Genomic DNA, 12,513 nt, shown 5'->3' on the forward strand with positions numbered 1-12,513 from the left:
AAAAAAGTTGTAACTACCTGAGGTGATGGATGTTAACTAAACTTATTGTGGTAATCATTTGGCAATATACACATATATCAAATATATCAAATTTTTAGGTGTCATACACCTAAAACTAATACAGTGTTACATATCAGTAAAATGGGGAAAAAACATCACTACAACCAACATAAATACTAGAAGAATTTAAATAAAATGAATGCTAAAAATAAAGAGTGTTCAACTTCCCTAAGGCATGGCAGGAATATCTACTATTAATATATTTTAGCTAAAATCTATGTTAATTAACTACTTGTTGAATAATGTTAGAGAACATGCTTGGTGGCTCATAAAACTGCAAGTGTGTGGGGATGCCTGGGTGGCTCACTGGTTGAGCGTCTGCCTTCAGCACAGGGCATGATCCTGGGGTCCTGGGATCGAGTCCTGCGTCAGGCTCCCCACAGGGAACCTACTTTTTCCTCTTTGTCTCTGCCTCTCTCTGTGTGTTTCTCATGAATAAAATTAAATAAACTGAAAGTGTGTTAAGTTTTAAACACAAAATTAGGGGCATCTGGCTGGGTCTGCCTTCAGCTCAGGGCGGGATCCTGGTGTTTTGGGATTGAGTCCTGCATCTGGCTCCTCATGGGGAGCCTGCTTCTCCCTCTGCCTATGCCTCTGCCTCTCTGTGTCTCTCATGAATACATAAATAAAATCTTTTTTTTTAAGTTTTAAACATAAAATTAAAATAAAATTTTACCATTAAAAGAAAGAGAGGCATCTGGGTGGCTCAGTCTGTTAAGCGGTCTGCCCTTGGCTTAGGTCAGGATCACAGGGTCCTGGGATCCAGGGAGCCTGCTTCTCCCTCTCCTCCCTGCTCCTGCTCTCTCTCTCTCTCTCTCACACACACACACTTTCACTCTCTCTCTCAAATAAATTTTTAAAAAAAATTTTTAAGAAATGGTGATTTATATATAGAGTATTTTCTTGCCTTTTAAAAGGAGATTGTGTCATTTCCAACAACATGAATGAACCCGGATGACATTATGCTGAGTGAATAAGCTAGACAAAGAAAGAAAAAAGCTTGCAGGATCTCATTTATGTGGAATCTTTAAAAGTCAAATCCATAGTAGCAGAGAACAGAATGGGGGTTCCCAGGCACAAGGAGGTGGAGGTCATGGGGAGATGTTGATCAGAGGGTATAAAGTTGCAGTTATGCAGGATAAGTGTAGAGAGCTAGCCTACCACAGGATGAGTGTAGTCAATACTGTATATCGAATACAGAAAATCTGCTGGGAGTGGATTTCAGGTGCTCTCACCACACAGAGAAGTAACTATGAGGTTAGTCTGCGGTAATCATTTCACTGTGTGTTATCAAATCACGTTGTACACCTTAAATATATATAATTTATATTTTTAAAAAGACAAATTGCATTGCATTGTTTAATAGATGTGTAACTTGGTAAAATTACTTAATCCCTCTAAGCTTTGATTTATTCACTTGAAAATAAGATTATTTATTCATAAGGTCATTTATTTATTCATGGAGTTATCATGAAGATGGATCTCCAGCACAGCTCCATACCAGTTTCCTCGAGCTTTGGGATTCCAACAATAAATTCCAAAGCCTGAGAAAAGGAAAAGGAGCTTGCTTCCAAATGGAGAAAGCACGGGGGGGGGGGGGGGCGGGGGGGAAAAGGGGGGGCGGTGTCAGTGCATCCCCCAGTAGGGGTTTACTACCATCTCACTGTGTAGCACGGGGCAGTCACTTAACTTCCCCAAGTCTCACTTCCTCATCTGCAGTGCTCTGTGTGCTGTGCTTGCGCGCAGCACACCTGGGAATCTGGGGAGGCCTCACGGGCTGCGGAGCCTGGCCTTCCTCCACTTCACCTGCCTGCAGCCCGGCCTAGACCCACCTAAGTGCACTGCACTCTGAAAGCGACCCGGGCTGGGCTGTCCTGGGCTGGGTTGCCCCGGGCTGTCCCGTCCTGTCCTGTCCCGTCCCGTCCTGTCCCGGGCTGTCCCGTCCCGTCCCGTCCCGGACTGTCCCGTCCTGTCCCGGGCTGTCCCGTCCCGTCCTGTCCCGTCCTGTCCTGTCCCGTCCGTCCCGTCCTGTCCTGTCCCGGGCTGTCCCGTCCCGTCCTGTCCCGTCCTGTCCCGGGCTGTCCCGTCCCGTCCCGTCCTGCCCGGGCTGTCCTGTCCTGTCCTGTCCTGTCCTGGGCTGGGCTGTCCCGTCCCATCCTGTCCCGTCCCGTCCTGTCCCGGACTGTCCCATCCTGTCCCGGGCTGTGCCGTCCCGTCCTGTCCCGGACTGTCCCATCCTGTCCCGTCCTGTCCTGGGCTGGGCTGTCCCGTCCCGTCCTGTTCCGTCCTGTCCTGTCCCGTCCCGTCCTGTCCCGGGCTGTCCCGTCCCGTCCCGTGCTGTCCCGTCCCGTCCCGTCCCGTCCTGTCCCGTCCCGTCCTGTCCCGGGCTGTCCCGTCCCGTCCCGTCCTGTCCCGTCCCGTCCCGTCCCGTCCTGTCCCGTCCCGTCCCGTCCTGTCCCGTCCCGTCCCGTCCCGGGCTGTCCTGTCCGGGGCCGTCCCGGGCCGGGCTGGGGCGGGAGCCGGATCTGGCCACGAGATGGCAGCATTCTCGTAACCGAGCGAGCGCGCGCGTGCACCTAGCAACGGCACCCCCGGCGCGAAGAGGGCAACGGGCCGCCCGGTGCGGGTCCCCCTCCGCTCCATCCCTCGGGCGCCCCCGCCCCGCCCCGGGCGCCCCGAAGCGGCAGCTCCTCAGGGCCCGCGCGGCAGAGGGCCGAGGGCCGAGGGCCGAGGGCCGAGGGCCGGGCCCCGCCGCTCTCGCGAGACCGCCGCCGGAAGTGGGTGGTAGCCGGGACGCCGCGGCCGCGCTCCCCGGAAGGCGAGCTGTTCCCCGGAGCCTCGCAGCCGCCTCGCCCAGGGCGCTCGCCTCCGAGGGAGAGCTCCCGCCGCCGCGCCCTCTCCGGCCCAGCCCTCCCGCCGTCGGCTGCCGGCACCGCACGGCTGCACGGCCGGGCCTGCGGAGCCCCTGCGCCCCGACCCCGCCCTCCGTCCGCGCCGCAGGTAGGCCGCGCCCTGAGGCCCATTCCGCGGCGGCCCCGGCGGGTGATGCCCAACACGGCCATGAAGAAGAAGGTGCTGCTGATGGGGAAGAGCGGGTCGGGGAAGACCAGCATGCGGTCCATTATCTTTGCGAACTATATCGCTCGCGACACCCGGCGCCTGGGTGCCACCATCGATGTGGAGCACTCCCACGTCCGATTCCTGGGCAACCTGGTGCTCAACCTGTGGGACTGCGGCGGTCAGGACACCTTCATGGAGAACTACTTCACCAGCCAGCGAGACAACATCTTCCGTAACGTGGAGGTGCTGATCTACGTGTTTGACGTGGAGAGCCGCGAACTGGAAAAGGACATGCATTATTACCAGTCGTGTCTGGAGGCCATCCTCCAGAACTCTCCGGATGCCAAAATCTTCTGCCTGGTGCACAAAATGGATCTGGTTCAGGAGGATCAGCGTGACCTGATTTTTAAAGAGCGAGAGGAAGACCTGCGGCGTCTGTCTCGCCCCCTGGAATGCGCTTGTTTTCGAACCTCCATCTGGGACGAAACGCTCTACAAAGCCTGGTCCAGTATTGTCTACCAGCTCATTCCCAATGTGCAGCAGCTGGAGATGAACCTCAGGAATTTTGCCCAAATTATTGAGGCCGACGAAGTCCTGCTGTTCGAGAGGGCTACGTTCTTGGTCATTTCCCATTACCAGTGCAAGGAGCAGCGTGATGTCCACCGGTTCGAGAAGATCAGCAACATCATTAAGCAGTTCAAGCTGAGCTGCAGTAAATTAGCCGCTTCTTTCCAGAGCATGGAAGTTCGAAATTCTAACTTCGCGGCCTTCATCGACATCTTCACCTCAAACACGTACGTGATGGTGGTTATGTCTGACCCGTCGATCCCTTCCGCAGCTACTCTGATCAACATTCGCAATGCCAGGAAACACTTTGAGAAGCTGGAGAGAGTGGATGGCCCCAAGCACAGCCTCCTGATGCGTTGAATATTGCCAAATACTCTTTCTGAAGATGCTCAATTGCCTTCCCCACCCCCGCGTTTGTTTGTTTTTTTTTTTTTCAATAATGTCGTGTGCTTAAAAGTGAGCTTTGAAATGTGTGCTGCTTACTACCTTCCATCTTTCTTCCCTACTCCCCCCTCCCCCGACCTTAAACCTATTTACTCAGTTATCCAGTAGAGCTTCAGGATGGCCTTTCTGAAAAGTTGGTATGGTGTAACACTAAAGTAGGTGGTGTGTGTGTGTGTGTATGTGTGTGTGTGTGTGTTCTGATGACCTGGTTATAATAGATATACACATTAAAGCCTTTACAGTCTCTTCCTGTATTCCTTACAAGATTGCAAAGATGGAATGTTACTATTTTATCAGCAAGGTATTAAAATGCATTTATAAATCCTTCTTGGCTTCAATCATGAATAAACATTTGCTGTTAGCAATTTAAAATATGGTCTTATTTGAAATGATTTGAAGGTGGTTAATACCTAAAGACTCTGCCCACAAGTATTGCTTAGCTGATAAATTTCAGTTTTGTGATCTAGCCCCCATCACCTTATGGATAGTTCACAGCAGCTGTAAGCAGAGCGATTAAGAGTAAGGGCTCTGAGGCTAGACGAGCTGAGTTATTCTTCCTTCATTTGCTAGCTCTGTGAACTGAGCAAGGTACTTCATTTCATGGTTTCCTCATTCATGAAATGTAGTAAGAGTAGCTCTACCTACAGTTTTTTTTTTAATTAAAAAATGGAAAGCATTTAGAATGGTGCCTGACACATACTCAGTACTATATATCAGCTATCAATACCACTACCTGAGCCATTCGCCACCCTCTACCCACCCACCCCCACCCCAACTCCCACCACCACCTCTGCAAGTGCTTACTCCCAAATTACTAGACTGAAACCTGTTGAACCCTCACTAAATGCCAGGTACTCTTAAATGCTTCATGTGTATTTTCTTATTTAATTCACACAACCTGAAGTAGATTACTTTTATTTTTTAATAGGTAAGAAAACCTTATTAAGGTCCTACAGCTAAACCTAAGCAGTAGAATTACAGACCTACCCCTCTCCTAACCTTACTCCCTTCTCCCTACTACTTCTAACATTGACAGGAAATTTAATCATAAAAACCTTAGCTGGAGATCCCTGGGTGGCGCAGCGGTTTAGCACCTGCCTTTGGCCCAGGGGGCGATCCTGGAGACCCAGGATCGAGTCCCACGTCGGGCTCCCAGTGCATGGAGCCTGCTTCTCCCTCTGCCTGTGTCTCTCCCTCTCTCTCTCTCTCTGTGACTATCATAAATAAATTTTAAAAAAATAAATAAAAATTAAAAAAAATAAAAACCTTAGCTTTTCAGGTGTATAATCCTTCACATAATTCCCCTTTGTATACAGACATTAAATATAACAGAGCTTAAGCATTTCCAAGGCTTTTATAGCAGCAGCTATGGATTGACAAAGTCCTTACCCCTGAAGAGCAAGAAGCTATTCACATGTAAGTTATTAACTTCTCCTAAACGCGGCCTTTGGCAGTAAATTAAAGGCTCCAGATTAAAAAAAAAAAAAAAAAAAGACTCTTAAGGATAGATTTCCTTTTTAAAATCACTTTAAAATACCATATTTAGTAAACCTAATTAAAACAGCAGTAACAAAATACATTTACCTGAATCACTTAACCTCTCAAATTTCTTTTGTTGATCGAGTTACTGGTAGACCTTTATATGTGATCATTTTACAAATTACAAGGCATGGTTCTTTATGATACTATATAGGAAATTCCAAAGCCAGGTGGTATAATATTGAATGTTTATTCAAGACTATGGTGAATAGAACATATTTACAAATAGTCCCATAAAGGACTCACAAATATTTTAAAGTTGGCATGTGGACTTGACTTGCACAGTGTGTGAGGAGAAAGAGCAACTGTGTATCTGCAACATAAAGAGAATTTTACCTTTGCAAGTATTTCTACATTAAGGAAAATGTCCTTAAAACATTTTAATTTAGTATTCCAAGAGTAGGGAAAAAATAAGGTTTCCTTTATAAAGGTCTCAAGAATTCCTGTTTTTTTCCCTTAGAGAAAATGGATTTCATAGATCATGGTTTCAAAATACTGTATTTTTTTCAATTAAATTCCCCCAAAATGTTTTTTTAGCCTCAAATACTCTTTATTCCACTTGATAACATTTTTCATGTTAAACATTCCATGCTTGTCCTCTTTAAACACATAAAACAATTAGGACAAAAAATTAGGACATTTTGTCATTCAAGTTGACACAGAAGTCAGTTTACACACCTTTATCTAACAAATAGTGAATAAAACAAGGTACATTCTGTATAATCTGCTATGAATGTAATGAGAAAAATATATTTACAGCAATGAAGGAGCACTCTTTACCATTATTTTAATCCCATCACATAGGAGTCAAAGAAAACAATTCCAATACTTAAGTATTTGCTAAAGATGATCCATGACCTTTGAGAATATGATGGGTAGATACACACCTCCCACATCTACATAGGCACATATATCCATATGTATATCAGTATGACTGCAAAGATTACATACAATCAAGAAAAAATATGGTAAAAGCATTAAGTGAAAAAAATACTAAATGAATAAAAGATAAACTACAGATCTTAGAGAAGGGGTAAGTCCATGGGTTTGGAAGGGATAGATTAGGTTGGAGCCCTCCGCGGCGAGGAGCGAGCCAAGGGCCTAGGAAAGTGCCGGGGCCCCACTGCGCACCTCGCCTCTTCGGATCCAACCCCCTCCCGGGGGCTGAGGTGGCCCACCCCAGGGGCCAGCCATCCTGGTCCTGGAGGCGCCCGCCCGTCTGCAGGAAGAACAGGGATGCTTTCCCTCAAGACGGCTGGCGGACCTTCCCAAGGAAGGACGGACTGCCCACACCTGCGGCGCACAATTAAATTTTATTTTTGCTGATTTTGAATGAAAAAAAAAGGAGAAAGTAACATTAGGTCTGAGCCCTAAAGAGCTATAATTGTGAATTACGATTTCTAAGGAGCCACGCTCACCAAAGCAGTTGAGTTTTAAAAAGGTGGCAGGGGACAATAGTATAAGGAGAAATAGAGGACTCCACGTAGGGGACGATGTATGTCTTTAAATTTTAACTCTGTTCTAGAATTAGCAATAAACCATTACTGGAATTTTTTAAACTAAGTGATCAAAACAGTCCCTTAGAGTCAAAAGGTAACTATGCAGGCAATACTGGAGAGGGAAGAGCCAGAAGGCAGTTAAGTCATAATCATGATGGTTTGGGAGAAAATGATAGATAGGAGATATTTTTGTTTATACCACTGGCATATAAAGGACAGGAAAGAATGCCAAAACTCCCAACCTATCACAGGTACAACTCACTTAACAATGTGGTTTTTGTAAATCTATACTGTCCATAGACATTTTGATCTTTTGATTCTCAGTAATTAAGGGCTTCCCACCCTTAATGGTGAACTTGCACTTCCTTTTCAATTAACCTCTAAAGCAGTACATATGTAATAATATACTTGCTTCTTTAAGGTACCCCAGAGCTAAATGTGACTGTATTCCCTAGCAGTGTTTCTAAATATCTTAAGTGAGCCTAAGAATTATCAGGGAAACATATTTAAAATATAGATTTTTTAATCCCCATTTTAGACCTACAGAATCTACAGTTTTTAGGATATATCTCCAATGATTCCTTGAGTCCCTCTTAGACAAGTCATTTAAGCTCCCTCCCTAGCTTCAGTATCATTGTCTGAAGAATAGATATAATAATCACTATCTTAAAAGTTAGGACAATTAAATGAAACAATATGTATTAATTTCTAGGAATGGCCCCAACACGTTGTAGATGCTAATAACCCTACCTCCTCCCTAATACATTAAATTTGGATTTACAGGTTTAGTGGGTTTTCTTATGGTACAGTACAGGATAGTTTCTACAGGAGATAGATCTACAGTTCGTGATTTGTTGTATTAACTAATAAACGAACATAGCCCCCTAGGAGAAACTGTTCGTCCTCTTTGTTTTCCACTGCAAATAAGGTAGTTAGTGTATGTGCTCTTCTTGTTTTTTTCTCACAAGAAGACTGGCCTTCAAATTGGGATCAGACAACTTAAAAAGCCCAAAAGGAGTGAAGAAAGATCAAGCCCATCCACCTCCAGAACCCTTCCCTTCAACTTTTCTCCTCTCTTTACCAGTTTCTTGACAAACAGACAAGGTTTTGGTGGTAAAAACTGGGACTAGACAGAGGGGTACCATAGGTGCTACCACCATTCCAGTCCATGCTCATTGCTCCTGGTTCACACAGAGCAATGGCATACACTGGGATGGTAGAGACAAGCTCTCTTCGAGGATCATGAGAGTGAGGCCTCACATCTGACTTCCACATAGTCCAGAAGGTCAACAGGGGGCCAATTCCTGTGGCCATATCCTTTATCCTAGCCTATTAGTAACTTCGAGAAGGTCTTGTGATATAGTAAAGAAGGAAAATAGGATTGAATCCTAGCTTCACCACTGACATAACTGTGACACTGAACAAGTACCCTGAATTCAGTTTTCTCCAACTTACTTTGAGGCTATTCATAGTGGCATACTGATGTTTTTTGAGAAGGAAAGTAAAACAATCAAAATTCACTGCTTTTCCTAACCCCCCCCCTTAAACCAACAAGAGACTAATAAATTTTTACTTTTTTTTTCGTTAAAATATAAAACTAGGGTTAAATTCTCAAAGTCTAAATTAGACTAAATATAAACCTGTACAACCCATTGAATGGATTTATAGTTTGACAGTGTTCCTTTTAAAAGTATCTAGACATCTTCCATTTTTTTCCTTTCTTCTAAATTCATTCTGCGCCAGTCCTTCACCTATCATCACATACATATTCAATTACACATTTTCCAGGACTAACTTAATACTTAAATAATAATTAAGCCTGCATAGAGCTTTCCTAAACTTAAACTTACTCACCCTGACTACACATCCCAAGGTACTACTCTCCTCACTTTTTTTGGTTAGTACTATAATGTTTCATAAAGAAACAATAAGTTACATTATTTCCCTAAAATGAAAGATCAGTATTCAATGGTTATTATGTTAACCAATTAATAAAAGTACATCAAAAACCACTTATATTTATGTTAACTGAAATTATAATGTAATAAATTAAACTAATACTTTGCTATTTACTTAATGCTTACAAATTATTCAAGGAATCAAAATGTCTTCACAAAACCTAATGTCTGCTTCCCAAATACTTCACATTTTAACCTCAGATCCATACAAAAAAAAATCCAAACATACTCTCTACGTAAAAACTAATGTTTGCTAAAAGGCATTATTTAGGATATTTTAGACCTTGAAAAAAAGTTTTACTTTCAACATTTATTTAAATTATAAGTCTGTTTTTATCCTGTGACACTGCTTGAAATTTAAGTACATCATAGTCATTAAATTATCTGGGTTTCTGCTTCATCTTTTCAAGTCCGACTGAAATTCATTTGCATCAAGGGTCTTATTCAAGATTTCTTCTTCTGCAAGGGTGATTTTAAAAAAGAGAAAAAGATAATCAAACATTACAAAGAAAAAATTAAATAGGACAGATTCCAAATAGTAGCAAATTTCAGTCTTCTTAAAAATGTTCACATGCAATTATATATTTATAAGAAAAATACCTGTAATAAAACTATAATAAAAATTACCATTATTCTCACTGAGGTATCTTTTCTCCAAAGAATATACCCCTCTTAGAATACTTTTCAACATACCAGTGTTTAATTATCATGGGCAAACCAGAGTGATATATAATTAATTTTATCACCAGATCTTTATTTGCTCTAACATGCATTAACAGCAGGGGTTTTTTTTTCATCTCTATGATGAAAATTTTCAACATAGAAAAGTAAAGAGAATTATCATTAACCCAATGTATCCATTATCCAGCTACAATAATTATTAATGCTGTTCTGTGAACTGGGTCCCCCTGTAAGATATTGTGAAGTTCCAACCCCAGTACCTCAGAATATGGCCTTATTTGGAAAGAGGGTCACTAAAGATATAATCCGTTAAGATGAGGTCATTCTGAACTAGGGTGGGCACTTAATCCTGTATGACTGGTGGCTTTATAAAGAAACCATATAGACACACAAGAGGAGAAAGCCACATGAAGATGGAGACAAATCAGAGCTGTGCTACAAGCAAAGGAACACCTAGGGCTACTAGAAACTGGGAAAGGCAAAAAAGATCTTCCTCTGGTGGCTTCAGAGGGACCACAGTCCTGCCAAAACCTTGATTCTAGATTCTAGCCTTCAGAACTTGCCTCCAGGGACAACAAATTTCTGTTGTGTTAAGCTACCTGGTTTGTGATACTTTGTATGGCAGCCCCAGGAAACTAATACACTAACCTATCTTGTTTTGTCACCCAACATGCTCAAATTTATTTCAAAAAAAAATTACAAATATTATCACAAGAATGATATTTAACATGCATAGTGTTACTCAACCCATTTTTAGAACCATCTTCCACTAGCTAAGATTTTGATGAGGTTTACTTTTGATAGTCTGTATTTATAAAAACAGTAGGTTTCAGGGGTTTGGTTGTTTTCTACCCATCCCACACTAACTGTAAACTATATAGCCATCATCACTTGAGATTCTAAAAGTACCCACATAAGTGATAGGTTCACTCTTCTCATCTTAGTCAAGGAAGAGCACATTTTGTCACATTAACAATAAAAACCATGTAGCATTTAAGCATACTACTGTTAAAAGAGGCTAAGAGAAAAATTCAATAGGTCAATACACACAGGTCTGATTCAATCTTACCTTTTAAATTAGGTAGAAGTTCTCCAAGACTACATGGTATTATAGTTTTCAATCTTTGTTCCACTGGAGAAAACTTAATTAGTGGTGAAAGAGACCGTTTTCTTTCACCAAGGGACATGCATAAAGATGGTTTTGTATAGTCAACATGCATATCATGACTGTCTAAAAAGTCAAGCATATCATCTGTTTGCATGTTTGTGGGAGTAGGACTCAATTCTGGTTTGTGTCTTCCAAGTGTTTCAGGATTGGAAAGGCCACTTTCTTCCCTTTTCTTGGAGAGAGATTTTTTCAGAGCTTCATATCTACGGCAAATAGCCTGTAAATTACAGTCTGATCCTGGAGTAGCTGGTCTTTCTCCCACATCTTCTGGAAAAATGCTACTGTGCAAAGGACTACTTGGTTCCAGTTTAAAATTGGCCTCTGTACTACTGGAGCTATTAAGACTTAGGTTACCAACTTCTTCTGGAAGAGTTTCATGTAATATGCCAAAATCAATATCCTTTAAACTCCTGGAACTAATTCCACTTGATACTTGAAAAGAGTCCCATAACATACTTTTATGCATGAAAGGTTCCTTATAAGAAGCTTGCAAGTGGTCAAGGGAAGTCTCCTCCTCACTGCTACCCATCACAACTCTCCTATTACCTGTAGCAGGGGAGAATGTCTCTATTCGGCTAGTTTCTAAAAGCTTGTTCTGTAACGCTGCACCCTCCAAATCTTGCTTGCACATTACTTTCTTACTTAACAAATCTGACTGATTTTGTATTGATGGTCCACCTGTATGACTGGTCACTGTATGTTTCTGAGGCACACACTTGAGGCAATCTGAAACAACTTTCTCTTCCGGCAAATGGGAATGGCTAGAATTCGATACAGTGCTTGCTGAGAGAAAGCTGGTTTTGCTAAATTCTCTTGGATTATGCAACACAGGTAAGGATTCTGGCAATACTTCTCTATGTTGAGTATCCATCTGAATTGATTCTGTACTTCTGTTATCTTCCAATTCAACAGCTTTTCTCCATGAACTCCTAATTTCACTTACTGATTAAATAAAGGGGAGGAAAACACAATTTACTAATATTCCCAAACAGAGCATGCAATTAAAAGTTTAATTTCAAGTGCTCAACATAAAGCTACTGACTCAATACATGTTCCACAGATATGTCCCCTGGATGACAAGACTCTACAACAAACCAAAAGACCAACATCAAAGAACTCCTTCTCCAACTGATCACAAATAACAAAAGCTGTCCCTGAAATGTGCATATACTTTCACACAATACATACAAATTACATGAACAAGAAAAGATGTTTTCTTATTCATCTAAGCCAGAGTTCAGCAAACTTTTTCTCTAAAGAGCAGATGGTAATATTTTAGGTTTTGCAGGCCACTAGTCTGTGGCAACTACTCAACTCTGCCATTGGAACATGAAAGCAATCATAAACAATATACTGACAAATCAGCAAGGCTATGTTCAATACAACTTTATTTACAAAAACACACAGGGCAAGGTAGATTTGGTTCATAGCCTGTTGTCTGCTGACCACTGATCTAGTCTGTGGCTAGGTTCAACCTGAATTTAATCAATTTAACTTCAAATACGTTGTTTCTAGCAGCAAAATGGAAATTATATTT

General features: G+C 42.5%; 2 protein-coding genes across 6 annotated transcripts in view; one reads left to right on the forward strand and one right to left on the reverse strand.

The window, feature by feature from the left end:
- Window positions 1-2,867: 2,867 nt before the first annotated feature.
- RRAGA (Ras related GTP binding A) lies at window positions 2,868-4,503 on the forward strand. Its single transcript, XM_077912106.1, has one exon. It carries the CDS (start codon window positions 3,106-3,108, stop codon window positions 4,045-4,047), a length of 942 nt encoding a protein of 313 aa, XP_077768232.1. The 5' UTR covers window positions 2,868-3,105; the 3' UTR covers window positions 4,048-4,503.
- A 1,343-nt stretch (window positions 4,504-5,846) lies between these two features.
- The window catches only part of HAUS6 (HAUS augmin like complex subunit 6), a 46,325-nt gene continuing 39,658 nt past the window's right edge, over window positions 5,847-12,513 (reverse strand). For all 5 annotated transcript variants that reach the window (XM_077912098.1, XM_077912097.1, XM_077912102.1 and 2 more), the window contains exons 16-17: window positions 10,878-11,918; window positions 5,847-9,586 (exon numbers count right to left, since the gene is read on the reverse strand). In XM_077912098.1, coding sequence (XP_077768224.1) covers window positions 9,525-9,586; window positions 10,878-11,918 — 1,103 coding nt within the window. In that variant the 3' untranslated portion in view covers window positions 5,847-9,524. The remainder of the gene's footprint in view (window positions 9,587-10,877; window positions 11,919-12,513) is intronic.

This window comes from Canis aureus, chromosome 10 (assembly GCF_053574225.1).
Source record: "Canis aureus isolate CA01 chromosome 10, VMU_Caureus_v.1.0, whole genome shotgun sequence".
NCBI classification, from domain to species: domain Eukaryota; kingdom Metazoa; phylum Chordata; class Mammalia; order Carnivora; family Canidae; genus Canis; species Canis aureus.

Coding starts and splice junctions, on each gene's coding strand:
- RRAGA (XM_077912106.1), top strand. CDS start 3,106: ATGCCCAACACGGCCATGAAGAAGAAGGTGCTGCTGATGGGGAAGAGC.